General features: G+C 43.2%; 1 protein-coding gene across 4 annotated transcripts in view; it reads right to left on the bottom strand.

Annotated features, from left to right (window-relative positions):
• Window positions 1–13,658, bottom strand: part of NUGGC (nuclear GTPase, germinal center associated) — a 68,900-nt gene that overhangs the window by 22,561 nt on the left and 32,681 nt on the right. For 3 of the 4 annotated variants that reach the window (XM_004046833.5, XM_063709161.1, XM_055348297.2), the window contains 3 exons: window positions 11,488–11,577; window positions 3,076–3,181; window positions 1,078–1,211 (listed from right to left, as the gene is read on the bottom strand). In XM_004046833.5, the coding sequence (XP_004046881.4) occupies window positions 1,078–1,211; window positions 3,076–3,181; window positions 11,488–11,577 (330 nt within the window). The remainder of the gene's footprint in view (window positions 1–1,077; window positions 1,212–3,075; window positions 3,182–11,487; window positions 11,578–13,658) is intronic. The other variant, XM_063709162.1, reaches the window with a different exon arrangement.

Below are 13,658 nucleotides of genomic sequence, written 5' to 3' on the forward strand. Positions count from 1 at the left end.
AGGCTTCGGGGTGCCCTGATTGGAGGCTGTTGGCCTGGGGACACTAAAGACGGGCTAGCTAAAAGCAGAGCAGCCAATGTGGTTGGTTAGGCATAGACATTTGGCTTTCCCGGTTGGTAGTAAGTTGGAAGCAGGAACAGAGATTAGGGAAGTTATTCATCAAGTCCCGGCCATCTGGTGCTGATTGTTACAGAGTTATTCTTTAGCCTCCTGGGTTGTTATTAGAGATAGCAGTTTGACTTCCTGAAGTCTGACTTACAGACAGAAGGCTTCCTGGGCTGTTTATTGTAGATAAGAGGTTGGTTTCTCGGCAGGTGGCTGCAGGTTGTGGTCAGAGATCTATTTTTACACATGGTCCAGCAATTGTCTTTGCATATTCCATCTCTCATAAGGAGACAACACAGCTGGTGACTGACGACAGTAAGAGGTTTTTCTCCAAAACCCCCCAAATCTCTAATCTAGTAGCTTATCCCTCTTATTTTAGGGTTAAAAAGAAACCATCCATGAAAGAGATAAATATGTCAATTACTATGAGAAAAGTAATTTTAACTACTTTTTCAGAAGGCCTGCATTCTTGCCAGTGAAGATAACTATTGAAACTCTACTGAAATTCCCTCCAAGCTTCCATCCTCTCACATTATTTTCCTGTGCTCTTCTGAGGTTGAGATTCTGACAGCACCAGAGACAGATGAAATATTTTTGGACTGTATACATAAACACGCCTCTCCAGGGTAACCAAGAAGTGTCTATATTCCACTAGAAGCAAGCCAAATCACGCCTGCCATCGCTTAAACACATTCCACCTTGTTCGAGTCTCAGGAGAGTTGGAAAATAGCTACTATTTTGACATTTTTCTCTCAGCCCATCTGTCCCAGGTAAAATATTACTCCTTTCTCTTTTACCCAAATGTTATGATTTTAACCCTCTAATTATCTTTTTGTCCTTTTAGACTCTCTGAACTTCATATCTTCCTTTAATATGAAAAGCAAAAATATCATAAGTTAATTTTCTAACTTGGTAAAAGGAAATGTCCTGCCCAGGAAGGGGGAGAATATGAAAACCCAGTGTCTTCCATACCGGCAGGTTTTGCGTGGAGTTGTAACTATCTGTGAGGAGCAACAGGCCAAAGGCTTCAGTCACATACTTGGTCACTGTCCTCCTCTTCTTGTCCAAGAGCCTCTTCCTGATGTATTCTCTTAACTTAGGGATTTCTGGAATTCACAGGCAGCACAAATAATTGTTAAAGGCCAGAAGTTTGTGGTCAATAGAATTCATAAAAGTTGAAAGACCAAGGTGGCGATATGAATGAACTAGAGTTGAGATCCCAAGTGGGCTGGATGCCTACAGAACCAACCTTTCTGAAAAGCACTTTTCCCATGTCTAGGATCAATGACAGTGATGAATGGTAGATCAGCAATACTGCATATTCATTTTATTTAGCCGTATTAAAAAAACTACATGGAAAAGTACAGGCTAGTTGAAAACATGGGCTCTTTCCTTTGAACAGCTATTTCCTTTGAACAGCTATCACCTGCAGAGGTAAACCAAAGTGCTCAAAATTCTAGAGTCCCAGCCCTTCGGTCCCCCTAGACTTTTCTATCTATATCAACTAACCCTTAACACCAGAATAGCCCATGCTTGCTGTAGAAAGGAACAAGAACCTCTGACATGCAGGATTCTAGATGTGACAGGATTCCTGTCACATCCTAACCCATTGTCTGTCAGAAGGTAATAGATGCCACTCTACCCTTTTCCCCATTATTCCCATATGTGTCAATTTCTCTATATTATTCCTTCCATATACCATGCTAATTTTGTCTTTTATACCCTTAATCAAGCAGTTCCCCTATCTCTGGGAACATTTCACACCTTCTGCTCCTTAACCTCCATTCACATACCTACACGTCTAGTAAAATGCATGCACGTTGCAAGCCATATCAAGTTCAGATGAGAATGCAGTCCTGACCCTGCCTGCCCACCCACTTTCCACGGAGTATCTAGTGCATGCAGAGCTCTAGGTTCCCTGGGCTTCTATTGCACTCATGGTCAGCAACAACTAAGCCTTATTTTTACTTCAGTTTTTGCATTTGGGTTAGTATTAGCTCCTCATCCAGATTTCAAGTTCTGTGAAGAAAGAGCCATGCCTCATGCTTTCACTGCCTCACAGACAAAATATACAATAGTCACTCAGGAAACAATTCTAATGCCTGAAGCTGGGTGGGAGGGGACTAAGGAAATGATAACCCAATTTTTTTTTTTTTTTTTTTGAGACGAAGTTCCACTGTTGTCACCCAGGCTGGAGTTCAATGGTGCGATCTCGGCTCACTGCAACCTCCACCTCCCAGATTCAAGCAATTCTCCTGCCTTAGCCTCCCGAGTAGCTGGCACCATCACTCCTGGCTAATTTTTGTATTTTTTAGTAGAAATCGGGTTTCACCATATTGGTCAGGTTGGTCTTGAACTCCTGACCTTAGGGGATCAACCCACCTTGACCTCCCAAAGTGCTGGGATTACAGGCATGAACAAACATGCCTGGCTTTTTTTTGTTGTTGTTTTTTGAGACAGAGTTTCACTCTTGTTGTCCAGGCTGTAGTGCAATGGCGCAATCTCGGCTCACTGCAACCTCTGCCTCCTGGGTTCAAGCAATTCTCCTGCCTCAGCCTCCCAAGTAGCTGAGATTATAGGCATGCACCACCACGCCTGGCAAATTTTGTATTTTTAGTAGAGACGGGGTTTCGCCATGTTTGTCAGGCTGGTCTCGTACTCCTGACCTCAGGTGATCTACCCACTTTGGCCTCCCAAAGTGCTGGAATTACAGGAGAGCCACTGCGCCCAGCAACCCAATTATTTGACCTTTACCAACCCATGGTAAGATTTGGAGGCAAGAGGAATTGTGGTCTCTGGCACCACAACAATGCAGAGAGGAAAATCTCCTTATCTGCAATTGGTATTGAAACCATGGCAAGCTGGAAAAAAATTGTTTGTGTGGCACAAAAAGTTCTAGAGCAGGAAATTCGAAGTGCCAAGCTTGATCTTGAGAATTTTAGTGATGGAGATTTAAAAAACATAAATTACCCGTTTCCTCCTCGGTGAGGAGAGCCTGCTGCCAGTACTCCTGGGCGCTGACTGTATACACCAGATCTGAGGCTTCCAGAACCTTGAAGTCAGCTGGCAGTTTTCTCTGAAGTGAGAGAGTCACACAGAAAACAGAATAACTCAAACCATGGCAAAGGCAATCATGCACAGGACCCACAAGAGCCTTCAGCCAATTTCAGCTCACTCACTTTCAGTTCTCCATGACCCTCTCTGGGAACAGACAATGTTCTCAATGTCTGGTGTTGCCATCTGTCCACCCCTAACAAGGTCAGAAGTTATGAGGAAACTGCTGCATAGAAACTATTCTCTTGGGAGTTAATATCAATTCTAGAAGAAAATGTGTAGAGAAAATAGTTCAAAGGTGTATTTAAATGTTCAGAGGGGGAATAATACTGGGATCCTTTCTCAAAAAAGAAACACATGTCTGGAATGAGCAGTGATGTGCTGCAGCCAGCTCGTACCAGCTCCTGAAAGCCAACAGCACACATCACTTTCCTACTCTGCATTCAGTGACGTCACACTGGTAGCTTGAAATTGACAATGTTGGGACTGTTTCAGTCCTGAATCTCAAACTGATAACCCAAATCCATAACCACATTGTGATCCCCAATCTTCAACCAAATAATTCCAGCTGACATGTGACCACAGCTTATCAATACTAAGAGGCACATCATTTCCCTGTTTAAGATTTCTGAAATTGAGATGCATCTTGCAACTGCTATAGACCAGGTGACAGTCACAAGGTGGTTGTCACTGCCTGCGTGTTATGGGCTGAAATGTATCCCCCTCCAAAATTCACATGTTGAGGTCCCAATCTCCACTAACTCCTATTTACACCACAGGAATTGGCAAATGGTACACATCAGCCTTTTGTGTTGTTTGTTTGTTTGGGGGGATTTTTTTGTTTTTAAACAAAGAGCTAGTTGTTAAACATTTACAAGTGCAACGCAACACAAACCTAGCTAAGGTCCTAGAAAAGCGACAGTTTCTTAAGTAGTGAGTAATCATACACATTTTAATGCAGACTAATGTTGAAACATTAGTCTGGGTGCAGTGGTTCACACCTGTAATCCTAGCACTTTGGGAGGCCAAGGCAGGCGGATCACAAGGTCAGGAGTTCGAGACCAGCCTGGCCAATATGGCGAAACCCCATCTCTACTAAAAAATACAAAAATTAGCCAGGCATGGTGGTGTGCACTTGTAGTCGCAGCTACTCGGGAGGCTGAGACAAGAGAATTGTTTGAACCCGGGAGGTAGAGGTTACAATGAGCCAAGATCATGCCACTGCACTCCAGCCTGGGTGACAGAGAGAGATTCCATCTCAAAAAAAAAAAAAAAAAAAAAAAGTCAAGCAATTAAGAATTATTTGAGGGAGTCTTTTTTTGTGCTTAGAAAAACATTGTCGTGGAGAAGTCATACTAGAATCATATAGAAATAGAATTACATATTCTTTCATTCTTCTTACTTAAAAAAAAAGAGAAAAACATTCACCTATAGAATGTGCATGTGCGTGTGTGGGTATTTGAGGGAGGTAGAAAGCAGTGAAGAGATGTCAATCTCTTTCTGATGCAAAGATATAAAGAGCTGAGTGAGTAGACGCCTTGCAGTCCACTGGGACTGGTGAGAAGCCTTGTCCCTGGCAAGCTATAAGCACATGTAGTTAAGGCTGGAATACGGATATCTGTGTAGACTGCCAGAAGCCCACCCCCACCAACCCCCTTATAGAGTGAGCTGAAGTTGCAAAAAGAATCTATCTGCTGAGATTTTGCTTTGATAGAGTTTTCACTCTAGGAAAAAGTTTAGGGAAAGCTGAAACTATTTTCTACTGGGAGATGAAATTAATGTAGAATTAAGTTTAAGTAGGGTTTTAAAACAGTTCCAAGAAAGGCATGTGCTTAGCTGTGTCCAGATGTTTGCATTATTTAAAATCTGGACCTAAATCTTGTATAACTTTTCTAAAAATTACTGAAGATTAGTTAACATTTATGCTTTTTATTGTAGTAAAAAGAAATGTTTTTATAGTGTCAGTGAAGTGACTCTAGTATAAAGGGTTCATATTATTGTAAAAGAGAAGTAGAAACAGCTATAGCTAGAGGTAGGATCCAAGATGTTAGTAGATATTCATTAAATTATGCAACAGAAACATTACACACTGTTCTAATTTAAACACATGGCTTGTCATAATAAAACATAACACAATATATTAAAGTTTGTAAAAAGATGTTGTATGTGAGAGAGGAGAAAACGTGGAAGCTCAAACCAGAAGGGAGGCTAGGTGTGGTGGCTCACACCTGTAATCCCAGCACTTTGGGAAGCCGAGGCAGGTGGATTGCCTAAGCTCAGGAATTCAGGACCAGCCTGGCCAACATGGTGAAACCCCGTCTCTACTAAAAATACAAAAAATTAGTCGGGCATGGAGGCACACGCCTGTAGTCCCAACTATTCGGGAGGCTGAGGCAGGAGAATTCCTTGAGCCTGGGAGGCAGAGGCTACAGTGAGCCATGATCACGCCATTGAACTCCAGCCAGGACAACAAAGGAAGACACTATCTTAAAAAAATAAAATAAAAGGCCGGGCACAGTGGCTCATGCCTGTAATCCCAGCACTTTGGGAGGCCGAGGCGGGCAAATCATCGGAGGTCTGGAGTTTGAGACCAGCCTGATCAACATGGAGAAACCCTGTCTCTACTAAAAATACAAAATTAGCCAGGCATGGTGGTGGGTGCCTGTAATCCCAGCTACTCGGGAGGCTGAGGAAGGAGAATCGCTTGAACCAGGGAGGCAGATGTTGCGGTAAGCCAAGATCGTGCCATTACATTCCAGCCTGGGCAACAAGAACAAAACTCTGTTTAAAAAAAAAAAAAAGAAAAAGAAAAAAGGAAAGGAAAAGAAAGGAAAGGAAAGGAAAGGAAGAAAGAAAACAGAAGGGTTATTCAATGGAAGCAGAATCAGAAAGGATATAGTAAAGTTGGAGTTACACTGAAACCAGGAATATCAATCATGACCCAGCTGGGTGAGGTGGCTCATGCCTGTAATCCTAGCACTTTGGGAGGCTGAGACAGGTGGGTCACCTGAGGTCAGGAGTTCGAGACCACCCTGGCCAATATGGTGAAACCCTGTCTTCACCAAAAACACAAAAATTAGCCAGTTGTGGTGGCGCATGCCTGTAATCCCAGCTACCTGGGAGACTGAGGCAGGAGAATCACTTGAACCCAGGAGGCAGAGGTTGCAGTGAGCCAAGATTGTGCCACTGCATTCTAGCCTGGGCAACAGAGCCAGGCTCCGTCTCAAAAAAAAAAAAAAAAATCATGACCTGATTTTTAAAAATCTACCTGAAATCAGTGACGTAAATCATGACTCATTTTTTAAATCCACCTTTTCCAGCTTTGTCATGAAAATTATGTTGCAGTGATGTCACTCTGCCACTGTCTTACTTGTATGAAATAATTTGATCTGAGCCCCTAGCACTCTTTTTTTGCTGTTGTTAGAGATGGGGGTCTTCCTATGTTGCCCTAGCTGGTCTTGAACTCCTGGGCTCATATGATCCTCCCACCTCGGCCTCCCAAAGTGCTGAGATTACAGGTGTGAGCCATTGCTTCTGGCCCAATTATTATTTTTAATGTTATTCTCGCTAAAAGAAACCCCAGATTCCTGGAGAGTAGTTTTTCCATATCTTGGGGCAGGGAAAAATAAAGTGAACCTGAATATCTTGTTGTAGCTAGACAGCAAGAATGTTTTTTAAATGTTAAAGGGAGTAATGCTAAAGGGAGTCAGCTTAAAGGGTTCCCACTGGCCAAAAAGTGACACATTGAGCATCAGAATGAACACAACAGTTCTGTGAAAAGCTATGAGCTCATTATGATCCTAAAACTGAGTAAATAAAATGAGGTATGTTAAAGTAAAGGCATTAACCACCTCAAACAATATATGCCTGAGACTGTCAAAATTCAGTCTGTAAATTCCACTTGGGCAAGTCCTAAAAGTTTACCTAACTTACATAAAAGAATGTTAACAGTCTTAGTAGGGGCACAAAAATCCCGTCAGGTCAAATCAGGCAGTAAAACTTTGTGAATTAGGTTAAAATAAAAAGTCGTGTGACAGTTTATAGTAAAAACTGAGCCAAGGCGGCCAGGTGAATTGGCTCACGCCTGTAATCCCAGCACTTTGAGAGGCTGAGGGCAGACCACCTGAGGTCGGGAGTTTGAGACCAGCCTGACCAGCATGGAGAAACCCTGTCTCTACTAAAAGTACAAAATTAGCTGGGCGTGGTGGCCCATGCCTGTAATCCCAGCTACTCGGGAGGCTGAGGCAGGAGAATTGCTTGAACCCAGGAGGCGGAGGTTGCGGTGAGCCAAGATAGCGCCATTGCACTCCAGCCTGGGCAACAGGAGCGAAACAAAACAAAACAAAACAAAACAAAAACAAAAACAAACAAAAAAAAAACAAACTGGGTCAAGGCAAAATTTAAGGGAAGGTCAAGTGAACCATAACATACCAGGTAGTAAGAAAAGATGTGGAGCTAGAAAGCCTCGTTACTATAGGATGGGGCCCAAATCAGGCATCTTGGAAGGATCTATGTGCCTGTGTCTCAGCCTTGAATCTCAAACTAGTAACTCAAATCCATAACTACATTGTGATCCCCAATCTTCAACCACTTAACTTCAGCTGATATGTGACTACAGCTTATCAATACTAAGAGGCACATTGTTTCCCCATTTACTATTTTTGAAATTGAGATGCATCTTGCAACTGCTGCAGGCCAAGTGGCAGTCACAAGGTGGTTGTCACTGCCTTGTGTTATGGGCTGAAATGTATCCCCCTCCAAAATTCACATGTTGAGGTCCTAATCTCCACTACCTAAAAATGTGACCTTATACGGAAATCGGATCATTGAGGATGAAATGTATTAAGATGAAGTCATACTGGAGTAGGGTGGGCCCCTAATCCAATGACTGGTGTCTTTAAAAAAGGGGAAATTTGGATACAGAGACACACACATGAGGAGAATGGCATATGAAGACTGGAGTTGTGCTGCCACAAGCCAGGAATTACCAGAAGCAAGCAGAGAGAACTGGACCAGATCCTTCCTGCAGTTTCAGAGGGAGCATGGCACTGCTAATACCTTGATTTGGACTTCCAGCCTCCAGAACTGGGAGATAATAATTTTCTGTCGTTCCAAGCTACCCAGCTGTGGTGCTTAGGAGGTTCATACACTGCACGTGGGTGAACTTGGTCACAGCTGTTCACATTGCCCTTCCTTCTAATGAGTTGTGTGCATTACTTAACTGCCATTTAATATGTCTTTTAAAAGATTATGTTATGATTCAGCATTGAAAGGTCAGCATTTTCCAGGCCATTACATCGAAAGGCCTGGAAATGGAAACGTGGGGCATATACTTGATGTTAGTGGAAAAAATGCTCCTGGTTGGTGGAGTAGACAGTAATTCCAGATTTTTTTGCAAAGCAACACCTAAGTGCTTCATGGGACCTAGGAAAGGGAGACATCCATATGTAGATGAAGGTGGGTTGTGTTTTGATACTGAGGTATATGCAAAGTGACTGCCTATCCCACACCCAGCCAAAAAAAAAAAAGTGATGGAAACTCAAAGAATGCCTTATAAAGAACTTCTGTCTCATGTTTTCTGTGATTAAAACTAAATTTGCTCCAAGGCCAGGCACTGTGGTTCACACCTGTAATCCCAGTGCTTTGGGAGGCCCAAGCAGGAGAATTGCTTGAGCCCAGGAATTAGAGACCAGCCTGGGCAACATACCCTGTCTCTACAAAAAATTTAAAAATTAGCTGGATGTGGTGGTGCATATCGGTATACCGGTAGTCCCAGCTCCTTGGGAGGCTGGTGGGGGTCAGGGGGTGTGGAGTGTGGGCAGGAAGATAGCTTGAGCCCAGGAATTCAACGTTGCAGTGAGTTATCATTGTGCCACTACACTCCAGCCTGGCTAACAGAGTGAGACCCGTCTGGGGAAAAAAAAAAGTTCCAAACAACGGCATGTAGTACAAGTAAAGGTTTCACAATAATTCAAACTGAAATAAAGTGGTTGGAGAATGAAGGCATCACCTTGCCATCAGAGGTGTGGGTTTTAGGCCTCAGAAGAACTTGCACCATAGCGGTGACAGCTATAGTCACCCTGCAAACTGATGTATTGCTGCCCAGGCCCTAACTCATACAAACCAATTCGGCATGTTTACTGGCATAGTTGTAAATTGTGTATTGAAGTATTCTACGTTTCCATTTCCAGGGATAATATGATCAGGCACTCATACAATGCATATTTCTTTAATACCAACAGGAACAATTCAGCAGACCAAGACCAGCTGTACTAAGTTTTGCCTCATTAAAACTGGCATCCAAGAATTGCCTGGTAGAATATTTTGGCTTAAGTATGAGGCCCAATGATATTGCGCTAGAAACAAAAGCTTTGAAATTTTCAATTCCACGTTGCACAACAGACATTTTCTGTATCAATATTACTGAAGGCAAAATACAGAAAGAAATTGAATATAGAGCTGGTCATCGGCCAAATGTTTTTACTATTGAATCCAATACCGAAGATTTTGTTTCAGCCAAACATATCATCTGTCACATGGTACTTACTCTGATATATCCCTTATGTTGTGTTGTTTATATTTTATCTTAAACTTGGTTTTAGTTTTATAGTTGTATAAGACTATTATAGGCCAGACGTGGTGGCTCGCGTTGGTAATCCCAGCACTTTGGGAGGCCGAGGTGGGTAGATCACCAGAGGTCAGGAGTTCGAGACCAGCCTGGCTAACATGGTGAAACCTCATCTCCACTAAAAATACAAAAATTAGCTGGGCATAGTGGTGGGCACTTGTAATCCCAGCTACTCGGGAGGCTGAGGCAGGAAAATCACTTGAACCCAGGGGTCGGAGGTTGCAGTGAGCCAAGACTGCACCACTGCACTCCAGCCTGGGCAACGGAGCACAACTCTGTCCCAAAATAAAAAAGTAAAAAAAAAAAGACTATAATAATAAGAAGTTGTATGTTTGTACCTATTTTAGTGATAAAATAGTAAAAATAGGAGAACACTAAGTGCAGCTCAGGCCTTATCCCTGTCCACTCCCTCTCACACTCTCCCTCTGAGCCTTTCCAAACTACTTGCCTGTCATTCGCCAAACACAGCAGCCTGTGTGAACGGTGTTCTTGCTTCTGCCTCAAAAGTGCCTTCTCGACTTTTTCACCTTACTAAAGACTACAGCTGCTTTAAAATTCTGCTCTGCAGAGCACTGTGGTGCCTGCCGAGCTGTAGTCCCAGCTACGTGGGAGGCTGAGGCAGGAGGATCACTTCAGCCCAAGAGTTTGAGACCAGCCTGGACAACATAGTGGAAACCCCATCTTTAAAAATAATAATAATAAAATTGGCCAGGTGCAGTGGCTCATGCCTGTAATCCCAGCATTTTGGGAGGCCAAGGCAGGCAGATCACCTGAGGTCAGGAGTTCAAGACCAGCCTGATCAACATGGTAAAACCCTGTCTCTACTAAAAATACAAAAATTAACCAGGCATGGTGGCATGCACCTGTAATCCCAGCTACTCAGGAGGCTGAGGCAGGAGAATCGCTTGAACCCAGGAGACGGAGGTTGCAGTGAGCCGAGTTTGTCCCACTGCACTCCAGCCTGGGTGACAAAGTGAGACTAAGTCTCAAAAAATAATAATAATAAAATAAAATTCTGCTCAGGGGCTGAGTTTTCCTTTAACACCTCCCCAGTCCCACCTCCCCTGCCACCAGTGTGACCTGGCATCTTTCCTCCGTGTCCCATAGCACTCAACAATTCCTCCACTGTATGGAGAGCCCAGACTCACCTGGGCCTACTCCTCTGTGGACCACATGCTCATTCGACCCTCCCAACAATCACAGGAGATAGATATCATTATCTCCCTGCTTTAAAGATGAGAAAATGGTGCCTCAGAGAGGTAACTGAAGCAGTAGGACTGAGTTAAATCCAAACTGTCTCCTCTAGGTCAGTAATCCCAGCACTTTGGGAGGTCAAGGCAGGTGGATCACTTGAGCCCAGGAGTTTGAGAACAGTCTGGACAACATGGTGCAATCCCATCTCTACAAAAAATACAAAAATTAGCCAGACACGGTGGTGCATGCCTATAGTCCCAGCTACTTGAGAGGCTGAGGTGGGAGGATCTCTTAAGCCTGGGAGGCAGAGGTTGCAGTGAGTCAAGATCACACCGCTGCACTCCAGCCTGGCCAACAGAGTGAGACCCCCGTCTCAAAACAAAAGAAACAAACTGTCTATTCCAAAGCTTTGGCCCTTGCAACTACACAATACCAGGCATACATTTGTTTCTCAAAATCTAGTTGCTGGGATACAGAGAAACACATAGGGAAACCTATTAACTCACCTTCAGTTTTTCCTTGAGAATTCTAGTCCTTTGTAGTTTTATCACTTCATTTCTTTCTAAAACAGCCTCTCGCTGACTCTGAATAGCTTGCTAGGTTGTGAAAGGAAATAGAAGCATGCAGAGAGCAGCGTTATCAACAGTGATGAGGTGGCAAGATGCACATTTTTTTGGCAGATTTTCATCTGGTCCAGACAGTCAAATATGCATGCACTGTATTAGAATTATACACAGTTGCCGGGCACAGTGGCTCATGCCTGTAATCCTAGCACGTTGGGAGGCCAAGGTAGGCAGATCACAAGGTCAGGAGATCGAGACCATCCTGGCTAATCCAGTGAAACCCCATCTCTACTAAGAATACAAAAAATTAGCTAGGCATGGCGGCACGTGCCTGTAGTCCCAGCTACTCGGGAGGCTGAGGCAGGAGAATTGCTTGAACACAGGAAGCAGAGGTTGCAGTGAGTCGAGATCGCGCCACCGCACTCCAGCCTGGGCGACAGAGTGAGACTGCATCTCAAAAAAAAAAAAAAAAATACACAGTTGACCCTTGGACTACATGGGTTTGAACTGCGTAGGTCCACTTACACGTGGATTCTTTTTCAATAATTGAAAAAGATTTGAAGATTTGCAACAATCTGAAAAAACTCACAGACAAACCCTGTAGCCTAGAAGTATCAAAAAATTAACAAAAAGGTGTCATGAACACATAAAATAGATGTAGATCCCAGTTTACATTTGATAATGTACTACCACGAAATGCACACGATTCTATCATGAAAAGTTAAAATTTATCAAAACTTCTGTAAACATCTATAGACTACATGGCACCATTTGCAGTCAAGAGAAATGTAAACAAACATTAAGATCCAGTATTAAATCATAACTGCATAAAATTAACTGTAGTACACACTATACTAGTGTAATAACTTCAGAGCCACCTCCTGTTGCTGGTGTGGTGAGCTCAAGTGTTGCAAATATCCACTTAAAACGCCAAACACCATGTGATACTAATGATCTCCATGTGAACAACTGCTCCAGTAAATTGCGTATGGCAAGAAAAAGTGATCTCTTGCAGTTCTCATGTATTTTTCAGCCTGTTTAGAGCAATACCCTAAATCTTGAATAACACCATTGGACCCATGTGAAGTCCAGTGATCCTGGAGGGGCTCCCAAGTAGCAGAGAAAAATCATGACATTACAAGAAAAAGTTGAATCGCTTCATATGTGCTGTAGATTGAGGTCTGCAGCTGCTGTTGCCTGTCAGTTTAGATGTACGATTCATCTTGTAAACAGATGAAGTAAACTTATGCTATTGATAAATACAGTGCCATATTGTAAATGTATTTTCTCTTCCTTATGATTTTCTTTCTTTTTTTTTTTTTTTTGTTGTTGTTGTTGTTTGAGATGGAGTGTCGCTGTTGCTCAGGCTGGAGTGAAGTGGTGCGATCTCGGCTCAGTGCAACCTCCGCCTCCCAGGTTCAAGTGATTGTCCTGCCTCAGCCTACTGAGTAGCTGGGATTACAGGTGCATTCCACCAGGCCCAGCTAATTTTTGCATTTTTAGTAGAAACGGGGTTTCACCATGTTGGTTGGGCTGGTCTTAACTCCTGACCTCGTGATCCGCCCACCTTAGCCTTCCAAAGTGCTGGGATTACAGGCATGAGTCACCAAGCCCTGCCATGATTTTCTTAATGACATTTTCTTTTCTCTAGCTTACTTATTTTAAGAATACAGAACATAATACATACACAAAATATGTATTAATCGACTGTTTATGCTATCGGTAAGACTGCCAATCAACAGTGGCTATTAGTAGTTAACTTTTTGGGGAATCAAAAATTATGTGTGGATTTTCAATTGAGCGGGGAGTTGGCACACTAATCTCTACATTGTTCAAGAGCCAACTGTAATATCAGTCATAAAAGGTATTATTTAAAAAGAATTATTTCAGGCCGGGCGCGGTGGCTCACGCCTGTAATCCCAGCACTTTGGGAGGCTGAAGCAGGTGGATCACCTGAGGTCAGGGGTTCGAAACCAGCCTGGCCAACGTGGTGAAACCCCATCTCTACTAAACATACAAAAATTAGCCAGGCATGGTGGTGGGTACCTGTAATCCCAGCTACTCCGGAGGCTGAATTAGGAGAATTGCTTGAACCTGGGAGGCAGAGGTTGCTG

Source organism: Gorilla gorilla, chromosome 7 (genome assembly GCF_029281585.2).
Source record: "Gorilla gorilla gorilla isolate KB3781 chromosome 7, NHGRI_mGorGor1-v2.1_pri, whole genome shotgun sequence".
NCBI classification, from domain to species: domain Eukaryota; kingdom Metazoa; phylum Chordata; class Mammalia; order Primates; family Hominidae; genus Gorilla; species Gorilla gorilla.